Genomic DNA, 14,630 nt, shown 5'->3' on the forward strand with positions numbered 1-14,630 from the left:
TAAATAAAAGTATGGGGTCACAAATAGTTGGACATGGCGGAACGACTAAACAACAACAATAACAAAAGTAGTGTAGCTTGAAATCATGCAGCTAGGGATGCAGTTACGGATTCAATTGTACATGTTACTACTTAATATCATTATTTTATAACCAAAGATTGATATGGAATGCTGTCAATATTTTATACAGTTGGTCTGTGTCTATGAACATAAAGAGGCAATCGGAAGCTCTCTGTGTGTAACACTGAAAATACAACTATAGAGAAACTTGTGGCTCTTCCTGATTTTAAATTATTCGATTACAAAACTAGCTTCTCTAGTAAGGAAAGGAAATCACTGTTTACTAGTTTTCAAGGTTGAACACATGTTGATTTCAGGCCAAAATTACACATTTATATTGTAAATGGATGAAACCTAGTCATTAAAGAGTCATAACAGAGCATCTGAGGACCATTTTATATAAGTAAGGTTGTGAGAGAAGGGCATATTTACCTCAAGAGCTAAATGTTACTTCAGTTTTACTACAGTCATTAGATTTTGGATGACCATGTATTTTAATTCAGGTCTACAAAAGTCATGTGCTAAAACAGAATAGGGTTTGCAAAGTACAATGTTTGATAAAGGAATGTTTCCACAAAGGGATGCTGGACTAATTGTAAAATGCCAGTAATATATTGCCAGAATGAAGATCATAAGATATTCACTTAACCTATGTAAAATCTATACATTAGATTTTCTGCTGATAATACCTTTTCTTAGCCATTTTTATAATTATGTACTATGGTTCATGTCTCACAAACCAGAAAACAGAAACTAAAGATCATCATTTAAAACATTTCCTTTGGAAATAAAATTTCCTTTGGACTAATGTTCATATAACGCAGGCATCTCCGATGTTCCTAACTTCCAGTAACATGGACACTTAAATTCATGATTCAAGAAAGGGTAAACCAAAGGGCTTACACTGGGGGCTACTAATGAAAACCCAAACATGGAAATCTAACTGCTCAAAGTATAACTGGCTTATGGTAATCTCACATATTAAGCATTCACAGCTCTTTTCCATATATTCATTAGAAATATGACTGCCCATTTCCAGGGACACTTTAGGAAACATATTTCTCAATAAAATTAGGAAAATATTTTAAAATCCTATACTTAACATTATCAAGTATGAAAACTATCCTGTTAAAAATATTAATATTCTTATGGGAATATAATGTTAAAATTACAATTTATAGAAAAGTAATAGGAGAAAAGAATTATGCCTAAATGGGTACAGTTCTTCCTATAAAGCTGATTAACATGATGCTCCACAAATTTACAAAATTTCAGATTTGGAAAACTGTGTTGCATAGTCTACACAGTCATATTTTGCTGTTCTTTTGGAATCCTCCTGAGGCAAAATCAGTGTTCTCCCTAAGATAATTTGTCACAGGGAAACCACAGAGGAATACTAGAGTTTCTGAATAGCATTATCTTTTAATTTGCACTACTTTAAGGTGATAGGACATATCCAAGACACAAGGTAAATAAAATGAGAAGTGTATGAATTCTCTGTACTTTGAGCTCTTCATAGGAAAAGTGTTTTATAAATTCAAGTTGGTGTTTTGGGAAGCAAAGGAAACAAATCTCAGGACACACCCCTCTCCAAAATCCTAATTTTTAAGATAGTTCCTAATATATGATAGGATATGTCATTAAATTATTCAAATTCACATAGAATTACAGTACTTTGGAGAAGTACAAAGAAATAGTTTTTAAAAATACAGGTATATAAATTAATGAAACTGGTATTTAAAAGGTTTAATACAAGGAAAAAAGTATTATATAGTGGTACCAATTCTTAATACAAATTAAGCATAGTTTATATAATTTCAAAAGTTATTCACATTATTGCTCGATACCACAGCTGTATGGAACATGTTGTATACACACACAAAATTTGTATAATTTCAAGGTTTATAAAAACAAAAATTTACACATAGGCCATTCAGAAATTTAGAAAGTTTTAAAATGCATGGAGATATGTACAACCAAAAGGAGGAGAAAAAAAAAATGTATGCCTGTACATAAAGAAACAAAATGATCTGATTCAAACTTGTATATCATACTCTTAATCAGAAAAGTATACATAACTGGACTGAAAGCAAACTAGTGGATTAAAACAATACTAGATATGCCCTCCATTTCTTAGGAATAATCTGTTTTAAATATCAATGGGATATTAAACACCAGTTTAATTCTATAATGTTTGTTTTCTTTCGAAAACTTTTCAGAAACATACGCATTCTACAACTGCTGTTAGATTGAGAGAGTTTCCTTAGCAATTTTTTAAAGGAGTATTTCTAGTATTCCTACACTTTTGTACATAAGATTTGATAAAACAATAAAAAATAACCCAAATAAGGCCATTAAATTAATACCTTGATCAAAAATATACAGATTGCAATGCTACTATGTTTTGTGATCCTGAGCTCTAGTAAACATTAGATGCATGCATACCGTTCACTGATTTGTCTATTCTAATGAAAATAATTTAATCCTGTCTTACGACTTTTGAAGACGGAAATACTTTCAAAATATTTGACAGGTCTTTATAATGTTACAGATTATTTCTGCTGTAAACATAGCATTAGGAATTGTATGAGAAGGAATATGTTATGGTTCAAAAAGCTATGAAAGAAAACACTATTTTAAAGTAATGACAATAAATTTAAAAAGCAAGAGAAATAATACAGAGTGTGCTTGCTAGAATAATAGATAAGTAGAGCCTTACAAAGGTCTTTTTCTATATTAAGGAATTAATAAATAAAGGACTGTGTATACCTTGGTGGTAAAATAAAAAAGCTGGCCACTTTTTATGCTAAGTTCAAATGTATTTTTCTTTTGATAATACAAAAAAGTAATCCTTGAAAATCAGAATACATAACAGAAAAGAGCACAATAACTTAAGTATTAAACATCTGTATGAAATAACTGTTGCAAAGTTTGACAAAAATGCACACTTAGAACATGCGGTTATTTAAAAAAAAAAAAAAAAACAGAAAAAAACACCACACGATTCTGTAGAACCAATGTTATGTCACCACCAGGAGAGCACCAAGCAAGGCACCATTGGAAAGACAACATACTTGGAAAGTCTCTATAAATAAAGTAAATGCTAATCTGGTCGAAAAATCGGTGTCTTTGGTAAAAACTCTATGAGGATGACCTGTAGAAGGAGAAAACAAGTTTTAAAAGGATTTCTTTAAAATTTTATCTTAAAAAAACTTCATTTATATTCCATCACTTAAAACAATTTTTATAGTGCCTCTGACAAAGAGCAGAATGCATGCATACCAAATATTTCATACTATCTATTTAATCCTGACAATGAGGCAAGTAATATCATACTCACTTACAGATGAGAAACCTGATGATTTGAGAAGTACAACACATAGATTATGGAGTTAGTATATGAACAAAAGACTGTCTTAACTCCAAAGCTTTGCCCTTTCTACTCCCTTATGGTGGCTGCAGCTGACCCTAATATTCAGCTCCACAGGCTTCCTCCCTTTTATTTACAGCCCAGTTCCACGGGTCTTTAGGTTCTAGAGCTGTTCTCATTTTACTGTACCAGGACATGTGATCTCTAGACAAAGTGTTGGTTTTCTCTCTTAATTTTTTAAAAACATTCTTTTCTTTTTAGGTTAGCAGAATTAAAGGTTAGGCTAGCAAAATTAAAGGTTAAAATCTGTTCCAAAGGACTTTTTACTAGGAAACTAAATGGAAATCAATCAAAAACCAAAACACAGTTAACACAGAAAGACACAAGTTGACCAGAGCTAATTTTTATTCCAAACTTGGAACTGTCTTAAATTATAATCAATTTTCCCCTTTGTTTCAACTCTGTATGGAATGGATGCTAAATAAAAAAATTACTCAATTTGAACAGTTTCCAGTTTGAGGAACTCCTCAGTCTTTTTAGAAACTGTCTTGATATGACCTCTAGGTTTGGGTACTTTTCTACATTTAGTCATCTGAGCCACAAATCTTCATTTTCACTCTTTAGTTCTCCTGATTTTTGACCTGCCTCAATGAAGAAGGTATTTCTATACATGGCTCCAATATACTCCTCCCCTAGCTGACTCATCATTCGGTGCCTCTGTGCCACTCTCCTGACCTGTTATTTGCCTACAAAATGTTCACTAGCTTCCTACCCAGCTTCTTTATTTGAGCTAGAGTCCTCTGTTTTTCAGTGTCCTCACCTATAAAATGAAAGGACTGGAGAGATGGCAAGATTCTTTCTAGCTCTAAAATTTGATGACTAAATTATATTTTCCAGTATATATTGCACAATGAATAGTAAAAGGTATCTTTGACTATCTGAATTATTACTAGTTTTAAAAGAATATATCCTACAAACTTTTTCCCTTCAGAAGCCATACACAGAAGTTAACCATTTGTCTCATTTCTTCTGCCATATCTGAATAAAAGAAAATTTGGTATATTTCATAAATTCACTCCAATATTCAAAACATAATCAAGGAGAAATATTTCCCTTTAGCTAACAAATGAAATTTCTGTAAATTAAAGAAAATTTGAAGTCATACAGATGTACAGATTATTTCTATTTTAACTTTGTAAAACTAGTTTTAGGGAGTTTTTAAAATTATGTTTTTCCTCCACTCAACTGTCATAAATACACATACACACACTCACTCCAAGAAAACTGAAGAAAAATACATTTTAAAGTAATTTTTAAGTTTTTAAAAAACTACTCTTCTAGATATCTCCTATGATGGTAAGAAAATACAATGGCTTTAGTACAAAAGTGTTTATCTAAAAATTAATGACAATTTAACAGAGCAATAAGAGCACATATTTTACAGAGCACATAAGTTCAGAATGTTTTGGAAGGTTACATAATTTTAATTAATACTGCTGCTGCTGCTGCTAAGTCACTTCAGTCGTGTCTGACTCTGTGCGACCCCATAGACAGGAGGCCACCAGGCTCCCCCATCCCTGGGATTCTCTAGGCAAGAATACTGGAGTGGGTTGCCATTTAATTAATACTACAACATCATAAATATAAACATTAAATAGAATGAGCATATTTTATGAATGAATGATCTTATAGTTCTATTTGGAAATAACAGTATTGGGAATACTTTTATGCTTTGCTTTCCAAAGTAAATTTAGAAGTGTGCTAAATAAATAAATAAAAGCTTCTATTTTATTAATAAGCTGAGTGTTTGGGTTTATAAATATAGCAAATATTTTTTCACAAAATCCTTTAAATTACTTACATATCCATTCCTTCTCACAAAATACATAAACTCTCTCACCAGTGAGTTTTCATCTATGATGAAAATACAAGCCTAGTATTTTCATAGGTCAATCTCAAAACAAGCTATTCGAATGTGCTTTTATTATTATACAAAAGTATCAAGTGCCTTTTTACCATCATAAATTAACATGTTTGATATAATAGATAATGATAAAATCTACATTATTTAGTTCATTGAATAGAGCTATTCTATGAAAAAAGAGACATTTTAAAGACATCTTTTATGTTCACGGCTAGAAATGGGATTTGATTGTGTGATAATGAAAGAAAGAGAAAATGCTACAGAGAAAAATGATTTTATGATAATTTCCAACTATTTCCAGTATCCAGGCACTGTTTTCATTAATCTTTTATACACACATACACACACACACATGCTACCTATGATGGCTATTCTGTGTCAAAGAATAGACAAAATTTGTCAGAAATGATGTGCCAGATACTCAACCCCGTGGCTCAGTTCTTCTTTTCATATATTAATCTTTTCATATTTAACATAAAACATCCAAGCTCAAGGGAGAATAAAAATTCACACTTTTTCTATAGTATTCTGAACTTTTCAAACTGAGAAAAAATTTTCAAGTAAATCAAGTAGCTGGTAAATTAAATCCTATTCTAAGCTCTAAAACTGACTGTATACACATACCCATTAGATATCTTTTAAAGAATAAACACAGGGTGAGCAACATCTTATCTCCTGTTTACTTTTAAGATGCTTTTTACAGAATAATATCCCAACAACACTTTGAAAGATTCTTTAAAGGCCACTGAGGTATGGGCAGTTAAAATCTATAAAGGCTAAAGGTTTCTTAAGCTTCAGTGGCTTGGCTGAAAGGTTTTCTTCCATACTTGGAAACCTGATTAGCATTATATAAAACAGCCATATCTGACTTGCTGCGTAACCAAAGTTGTGGTTATTCTTTATACAGCATCTAAAATTTCACACTCCATCAACACATGTTCAGCCTATTTTATCTTGGCAATTAATTTATTATTTTTCAGAACACAGTGAAGCCTTGTTTTCAAGTCATTCATAACTTTATAAATCAGTCTTGCACATGAAACCATGCATCTGTGAACCGTAAAAAATCCTTGCACTCAGGAGATTAAGCTTCTGACACCTTTGCTGATTAATAATCATGGAAAGAATAAGATCAGAAGCAAAATAAATGATCATTTAATAGAGAAACTCACAAAACAGCCCTTTAACTTACATATTCCATCATGTTATTCGTTTCACATTTCCTTTTGCTCAGTCTCCAGTGCAAGCACAGCTAGACAAGTAGGAGAGTAAAAGAAGAAAAATGAGCTCTATTTTATTGCAGCACACAGACTAACCCATTTGTCCATCTTTCATATTTTTAGTTCAACAAAAGCATCTGTTTCCATACTGTGCAGTTCAGACCTCAACAGTACGAAGCTGCTCCCCGTGGTACTCACCTTGTGGTATAACCTATTGTTTTCCCATTCTAATAACTTCTCAATCGATCTTCGTGTCTAGAAGACAAATGAGAAAAAAGTTTACTCCTGACTGGTTTTAGAAAAACGTGGTTTTGCAGCTGTTTCTTGTGTGAAAAGGAAAGAGGTATAAGACAGTGACTGAGTATAGAGTGGTCTGTAACACTAGCAACATTCTAGCACTAAATAGTAGCCTGAACAGAAATAGTACTCTGTTTTGATAAAGATATGGTTTTGGGCATTGTATTTTTTAACTGTTTCAAACTTACTAGTCTCTGATTTATTTAAGTCTAAAAAGCTAATGTTATCCACTAAAAAATACAAATTTTAATCCCCATTTCTTTCAAAAATATTTCTGTAATATTTAGTAGTAATAAGAATACCTTAATACATATTTTAAAACAAAGCTATTATACATTAACAAAATGAAAAGGGTCTTTAGTCTAAATTTAAAAAGGAAATGATTAAAAGTGAATAAAAAATATCAATCTGTATCAAATCAAACTAATTTTTATATCATACTTAAAAATAATGTCCAAATAATTTTAAAACTAAGCTTATTTATTATTTCACAAAGATTTTCACAGGCAAAACTGCATTTAATCCAATCATTTTTGTTGGTTTTCAAATAAAATTGGTTTTATTTGAAAATCAAACTTTATTCAATACTACTGTTAAAGGAATCAACTAAGAAATTTATACTGAAGGTCACTTGATTTTTGCAGTATACACTATGCAATGTTTCTTGCTTGGGGAGGAATAAAGAGGAGGATAATTCATGGTGCCAGGTGTTAGGATGAGACTGACAGAGCTGCAGGTGCAAACAGGACAGTGTTGCCACAAGAAGCAAATGCAACTTGCTGCAGCTGCAGCTTCCTTGCAAGGAAAGGAAAAAAGCATCCAGCTCCATTAATGTGGCACAAATAAATAAGTACTAATCATCAAATATGAAAATGTGACTATCAAGCAACGATGAGTGAGGTGAAAAATTGTTATGACCAAGCTGATTTTGAATACTCTAATGTTACATAATAAAATGTTTAATATCTATTTAAGGTATCTACTGTAATCTAGTTACCATATTACCTTCTAGCATGTGGAACATGCTAAATACACACCACAGACACAGAGGTGCCAATTATAATTCATAACTACCACTTACTGCCTTACATTTTCCAAGCTTATGTCAAAAAAATCAGAAACTCAACTAACTCCCTGGGTAATAACATGCCAATGACTAATTTATTACATTACTTTTTTGAACAGTTTTTTTTGGCAAGAATTTTAAAGGAAAAAAAGTGCCCTTGTTAACAATGATCAGCAGACCTCACTTGTTTCTTTGTAAAGATAGCCTTTTAGAGGCAGCTCTCCTTTTAAATGAAAATAGGGCAGCAGTTATGGTCACACTTTTTGTTAATTTAGTTGCCAGTCAGCCCCAAATCAAAAGAAAATAAGGCTGCAGAGTGTAATTAACATTCAGTTCAGTCGTTTTGTCCCTTGTCTAGCCCCCAAGCTTTGTTAAAATTGCCATCTGAATGCTGAAGGCTGTAGGGAAATCGATTTGATTCTAATCGCACCATGAAAAGAACATGATCTAACTGCTTTCAGCCCTCCGTAAATCTGTACTAGGTCTTTAGCACAATGCAACTTCCAATTTAAAAAGCACTGAATGTCTCGTCAATGACTTTGTGAAGAAAAAAGAACAAGGAGCAGACATAAAAATTCCAATAGTTGTTTAAGCATTAAAGTTCATTTGCATCACAGCGAACCTGAAAAGGGCTGACCTCTCAAACCGCCTCTCAGGTCTATGAAGTTGTAGCCTTGACAAGCTCACATTGACAGAGCTCATTGACTCTGAAAGGCTACTCTATCAATGGTGAAAAATGGCAATAGGTTCTACTCTGAGCAGGCATCTGCCTGCCCACCCGCTGCTAAACCAATGGCAAAACCGATTCAAAACCTGAATCTACCTTGTAATCTTCCTTTCTAGGACCTTTTAATAATAGATTAAGATTACTATACAATTTGAGGTTTTACTTTTGCTGATGTTTAAAAAGGGGGCAGGAGGTATGAAAGAAGTAGGGTGAGGAGAACAAGCTTTCAACTCTGTTGTTTCATATTAATATATAAAAATTAAAAGTTTAACATTACATTCTGCAAATATGCATTGCATACAGAAAAAAAGTGTAGTTTCCGCAATCATTCATCACAAATTTAAACCCATACTATAACAAGAACAAACATTATGAATGGATCTCATGGTGTATATGATACATACACACAAACACACATCAATTTAGAAACTTAAAATAATTTACTTTAAATAACTCAAATCAACTACCCATATTTGAATAAAAGACAAGTATAAAGTATGAACCTTAAATTCCAAAATATTTACATAGAAATGCCAAATTTATCCTTTGCTTCTAATTGGAAGTTTAATGACAGGATTTGATATAATAATTGTATCTTACAATATTTAAGAATTCTAAATCAAACAAACGGTGGTATGCCATATTCCAAATAAGCATCTAAACATAAAATATTTTTATACACTTGACAGTCTGGAGTAATAGCTGTGAATTTGCAGCATCTAATCTTGCTATTGATATAAGACTTCTTTCCTGCTTGACAGGTGGGGGAAAAAAAGCACATGCACGTGCAGCTTAATTAATCATTGCACTTGACATCTCAGTGATTTACAGTGAGGAGCAGGTGAGAACATACAAAACCAGAAAGGAACTCTTGATCTGAGTGGAACATTTCTAGAACACTAAGGTGACAAGTATATAGACTGTAACAGTCATTAAAAAAAAAAAAAGAAACTGTGCCACAAATTATTTGCTAGTAACAACAAAAGCTCAGATTAAATGGGGGGGAAAAAAGCTTTAACTACTGAGAATGTTTAATACTTTGCAATTATTTTCAGTTAACAAAATCAAAATATATTTTCATGATTAAATACAACACCAATTTGGCAGATATTTTAAAAAATGACACCAGCATTTATAAAAATCTATTTAAAAGCCTTTAAACATGAAAAGAAAGTACCTTATTACTGTAGTACTGTAGAAATAAAAGTTAAGAGTTTATGTCCACAGGGTTGTCAGATAGCTATTTATAACAAAATATAAGATTAAACACTGCCAAACTCTATAATTATTACTGGACAAACAAACTTAACCATATAAAAACCTGTCCTTGATTTTTTAAAGTATTTCTATCGCTCACCAAATCTACATAAATTAAAGGAAACTAATATGCCTCAGAAAAAAACAGTATGTATAGGGTCTATCAATGGGAAATACTTTAAAAAAAAATCATCTTTCAGTGTTCTAGGCCAGTGGATCTAAAAATAATCAATTTTCTTAAAAGAATTTGGTGCTTGTGAAAAGCACCAGACTGACAGTCATGGGAACTAAAAATCTTCTATTTAACTGAAAGAACAGGGGAAAGGGCAGTGCAGGCTTCAGTGCAAGCTTCCCTACAGTGGGCCTTAATCCTTTTCAGTGCTCACACCCTGGAGGCTAGAGGACAGGTTAGCAGTTTTTAACCAATGAATCCTCAGTTCTTCTGCAAAAGATGATCAACAAGAAATCTAACTTTATTGTGGATTTTTACCCTTAGTTAAAAGGACCAAGACCACCAATCCACACCATGTAATCAAAACAAGGTTTTTATGAAAATAACATCACGTCAACTAACTTGGTTGAAAAAGGACCGCTCTAAGCATTTGGACTCTGAACCCCCTCTCTCTTCACAGAGCTCACTTTACTTTTTTGTCACACATTTCCTCATTTCAACACTTTGCTAACTGTATTTTTCTCACTGGTGAACTAATTCTAATATAACCATTTTGCAACGTTAAAGTAAAAAATAACAGAAGCTAAAAAAACATCATTTCAATTATAAATGGACTTATTAAATAGACTTAACTTGAATAACAAGTAATAATAATAGAAGGATAGAAATTTTGGCTTCTATTTGGTTCCTTTTAAATTTTGGGTAGCATTGTGGAAGTAAGTCAACCAGGAAAATGCAAAAGAGGTAAACAGCCTGGATAATTTACAAAAACACTAATTAAATAACAACTGATCAACAACTAATATTAGGTTGATAAATCCCTATCAATTTCCAAAGAAGCATCTAAAGTAAGCTTAAAACAGAAAAATACGTATGAAACACCCAGATATAGTAAGCTACTGCAACTGAAAATTAGGATTTTCTGAGAATTCAAATCTGATTTATTATGAGAAGAAACATTTTTGTAATTTTTCTAAATAGCATACTTACTAATGAATATGTTATTATTCCTCATAAATGAATTATGCACTATTAGATATAAATAAGTCTTGCAGGACAGCAAATCATTTAGAAAGTTTTCCCTGTATTACTTCCCTACTTTGTTACCACTGTTACCACTCTTATTTAACAGTATATTCATTACCAATGATTCACTGACTCACAGTCCTTTGAAAAAAATTTTTTTCAAAGAAGTGGTTTTCTAGAACTTGCTGATAAAATCAATAGAAACCTCATGGATTTTTAAGTACTTAAAACCAAAAGAAAAATGTTAAAAATGTGGAAGCTGTAACAAAATTTCTCTGAATTTTCCCCAAAGAAAGAGCATTCTTATCAGTCTTCAGAATATAAGATGCTAAAATACTTAACAAAATGTATGAGTAGCTCACTAATAACTATTTATAAAAGTTCAACTATTTAAACTTAAAATTAAAGCTTTTTGAATAGAATTTATTCATATCACAGAGCTCAGAGTGCAATTTCAAATGTTCAATTTCTTACTTAAAACAAATTTAAACTCCTAAGTTTATAATGCATTAATTAAGCTTTAACTAAAATAATGCTTTGAATGCATTCATGATTTTTTAAATTTTTAAGTATTTTTCAAATAAGAACTATACTTATCTTTTGACATCTGTGCAAATTCAAATCATTAAAATAAATGAAACAAAAATTTTATTAGTTATGTCATTAGAAAGCAAGCATGCAAAATTTTAAATGAATTATTTTAACTTAAGAGAAAATCACTTGATTTATCTGTCTTAGATTAATATAAATTTTATACTGCAGTAATACACAGAAAATTAAATGGCATATCTCAGTATTACAATACATGAAAAATCTAGATTCACCAAAAGACAAACTAGAATATGATTAAATTCCTCAAAAGATTCCCTTCCTGTACTTAAATGCCCCCTTTAAAAATTTTATGTGAGGAGGAACTCCCTGGTGGTCCAGTAAGACTTCACCTTCCAGTGGTAAGACTTCACCTTCCAATCCAAGTGTTGTGGGTTCAATCCCTGGCCAAGGAGCTAGTACCCCACATGCCTCTCGGCCAGAAAACCAAAACATAAACAATATTGTGAAAAAATTCAATAAAGACTTGAAAAATAGTTCAAAAAAATGTATGTGAACATTCAGACTTAAAGAAAGAACTATGGCTGGGGGAGGGGGAGGAAGGATGGAGGAAGGAATAGTTAGGGAGTTTAGGATTGACATATACACACTGCTATATTTAAAATGGACAACCAACAAGGATCTACTATATAGCACATGGAATTCTGTTTAATGTTATGTGGTAGCCTGTACGGGAGGGGAGGGAGTTTTGGGGAGAACAGATACATGGTTTTATATATAAATAAATATGGCTGAGTCCTTTTGCTGTTCACCTGAAACTATCATAACATTGTTAACTGGCTATACCCCAATACAAAATTAAAAGTTTTAAAAACCATAATAAATAAAAAGCATGGTATGTAAAGAGGAAAAAACTTTATGTGAATATTAACTTTTATGTAATCTAGATAAGCTAAATATCCACCAAAGTATATTAAAAAAGATAGTTTCATACTGTTTGTTAAAAATACTATTTTCAGATGAAGATAAGCTAAACAACTGTAAATATTTTGTGTATCAAAAATTCCCTTTAACTTAGTACTGAGCAGTGACCTACAAATACTAATTTTAAGCACAATTTAATCAAGAATTTATGACTAGGCTAGTGGTTCTTGACTTCTTAAGGTTACCCTGACTACTTTGGGATTTGATGAAAAAGGCATTTATGCCCCAATATACAAAAATTTTGCACACAATTTTAAGGGGTTATCCACAAGTCTGTGATAACTTTTCTGAAAATACTGATAACATCTCAGAAAACTGAGTTTCAAATGACAGAAGAAAATTAGAAAAATTGTTCATAAGACAAATGAATTTCACTAAGCTAATATATATATAGCTTGTATATATATAATATATATATATAATATGACTATATAATAGTCAAACATATTACTGTCGGAGATTTTAAAAACCTGTATGACTTCACAAGGAAGAATTACTTCAAAACAGGCAGGGGGAAAAATACTGCTGATTGATTATAATGACAATTGGAGAAACAAAGGAGTAAGGAATCATATCTATTGATCCTCACTTTGGATCTGACCCCATGTTAACTGTTTTCCCTGTTGTCTCAATCAATCTTCACAATAAACCTAGAAAGCAGCTTGTATAACTTTTATTTTACATATGAAAACTGTGTCTTAGTGGGGTTAAGAAACCTAAAGCCACACTAGAAAACAGTGGAAGTGGGATTTGAAACAGGATTTCAATAATATGCTCTCTCCATTATTCAATGATGCTACAAATTTGTAAAGAATTTGTAATTTGCTGGATAACACCTCTATGACATGTAAAGTATTTTAAACCACTAACTCAGCTATTGGCCTTGAACAGCCAACTTAATCTAAAACTAAAATGTTCTCCAGCTGAGGTCTAGGAAATACTCATTCTACTCTATTCTTAAGTCTCAATGAGATTTATCCAAAATGTATTTTGTTTTTGTTTATAACTTGCTTTGTGCAACTAAACATGAATTGAGATATATCATTATTTTATAGATTAAGTACAAAGATTTACAAAAGTTAATGGTTTGCCCAAGGTCACATACCAATAAGGGTAATGATAGGATTCAAACTCAAGATTTCCAAACCGACCATGCTTTCTACCTGGGATCAGCAAGCATTAACTACTTTCACTTGCATCTAAATTAAGTGAAATCAATTTTAAATCATTCCATTCAAGGCACTAACATAAAATGAATACAGTGTCCTTAAAATATGATTTAATTCCAAATATGAAGAAATTTCAAACAAAATGTTAAAAAGCAAGATAATAATAATCGCACTGTTCTTTCCCTTCCAATATGCAAAGAACAGCACAATTCTTTATGTAAAGTCAAGGTAACTAGAGACTTCTATTTCTGGGTAGGATGTGAACACTCAAGCCAACACTTCCACCACAAACTGAAATGGATACATTGAAGAAATAACAAAAACAAACTAAAAAAAAACACATTATTTTTAAAACATCAGAACACTCTGGGAAGCAACAAGGCCTGAATAAAATAAAATTCAGAGAAGGAAAGCACCCTTTCTAAATCATTTGATGATTATGTACCAACCATTTTCTTTCTTTGTTAATTAGAGAAATCAGCCGAGGATTAGGTTTGGCACAACCAGTGGGACTCTTACTAAGGAAAGAGGAAATCAAGAGAGCTTTGACAGATTGCACACCCTGGCTCAGTCGACTGGAAATTAGATGTACCCTAAAATGCAAAGCCAGTTTTCCCAAGAGACATTACTGACTTCTGGGGTAGCATAGAAGGGTGGGGGACCAAGACAAACAGGCAGAAAAAGATTACTCATAGTCTCTCAGTACTTAGGAGACAAAATTCTGCTAGAGGGAGGAGGATCTGCAACAAACTTAAAATTGGTATGCTCCTCAAAACACTTGAACATGCATAAAATCTGAACTCAAAATA

General features: G+C 31.9%; 1 protein-coding gene across 2 annotated transcripts in view; it reads right to left on the reverse strand.

Annotated features, from left to right (window-relative positions):
* Window positions 1-320: 320 nt before the first annotated feature.
* Window positions 321-14,630, reverse strand: part of CHIC2 (cysteine rich hydrophobic domain 2) — a 60,087-nt gene continuing 45,777 nt past the window's right edge. For both annotated transcript variants that reach the window (XM_040238224.1, XM_040238225.1), the window contains exons 4-6: window positions 6,773-6,829; window positions 6,547-6,606; window positions 321-3,214 (exon numbers count right to left, since the gene is read on the reverse strand). In XM_040238224.1, the coding sequence (XP_040094158.1) occupies window positions 3,164-3,214; window positions 6,547-6,606; window positions 6,773-6,829 (168 nt within the window). In that variant the 3' untranslated portion in view covers window positions 321-3,163. The remainder of the gene's footprint in view (window positions 3,215-6,546; window positions 6,607-6,772; window positions 6,830-14,630) is intronic.

The sequence above is a fragment of the Oryx dammah genome, unplaced genomic scaffold (assembly GCF_014754425.2).
Source record: "Oryx dammah isolate SB20612 unplaced genomic scaffold, SCBI_Odam_1.1 HiC_scaffold_3, whole genome shotgun sequence".
Lineage (NCBI taxonomy): Eukaryota > Metazoa > Chordata > Mammalia > Artiodactyla > Bovidae > Oryx > Oryx dammah.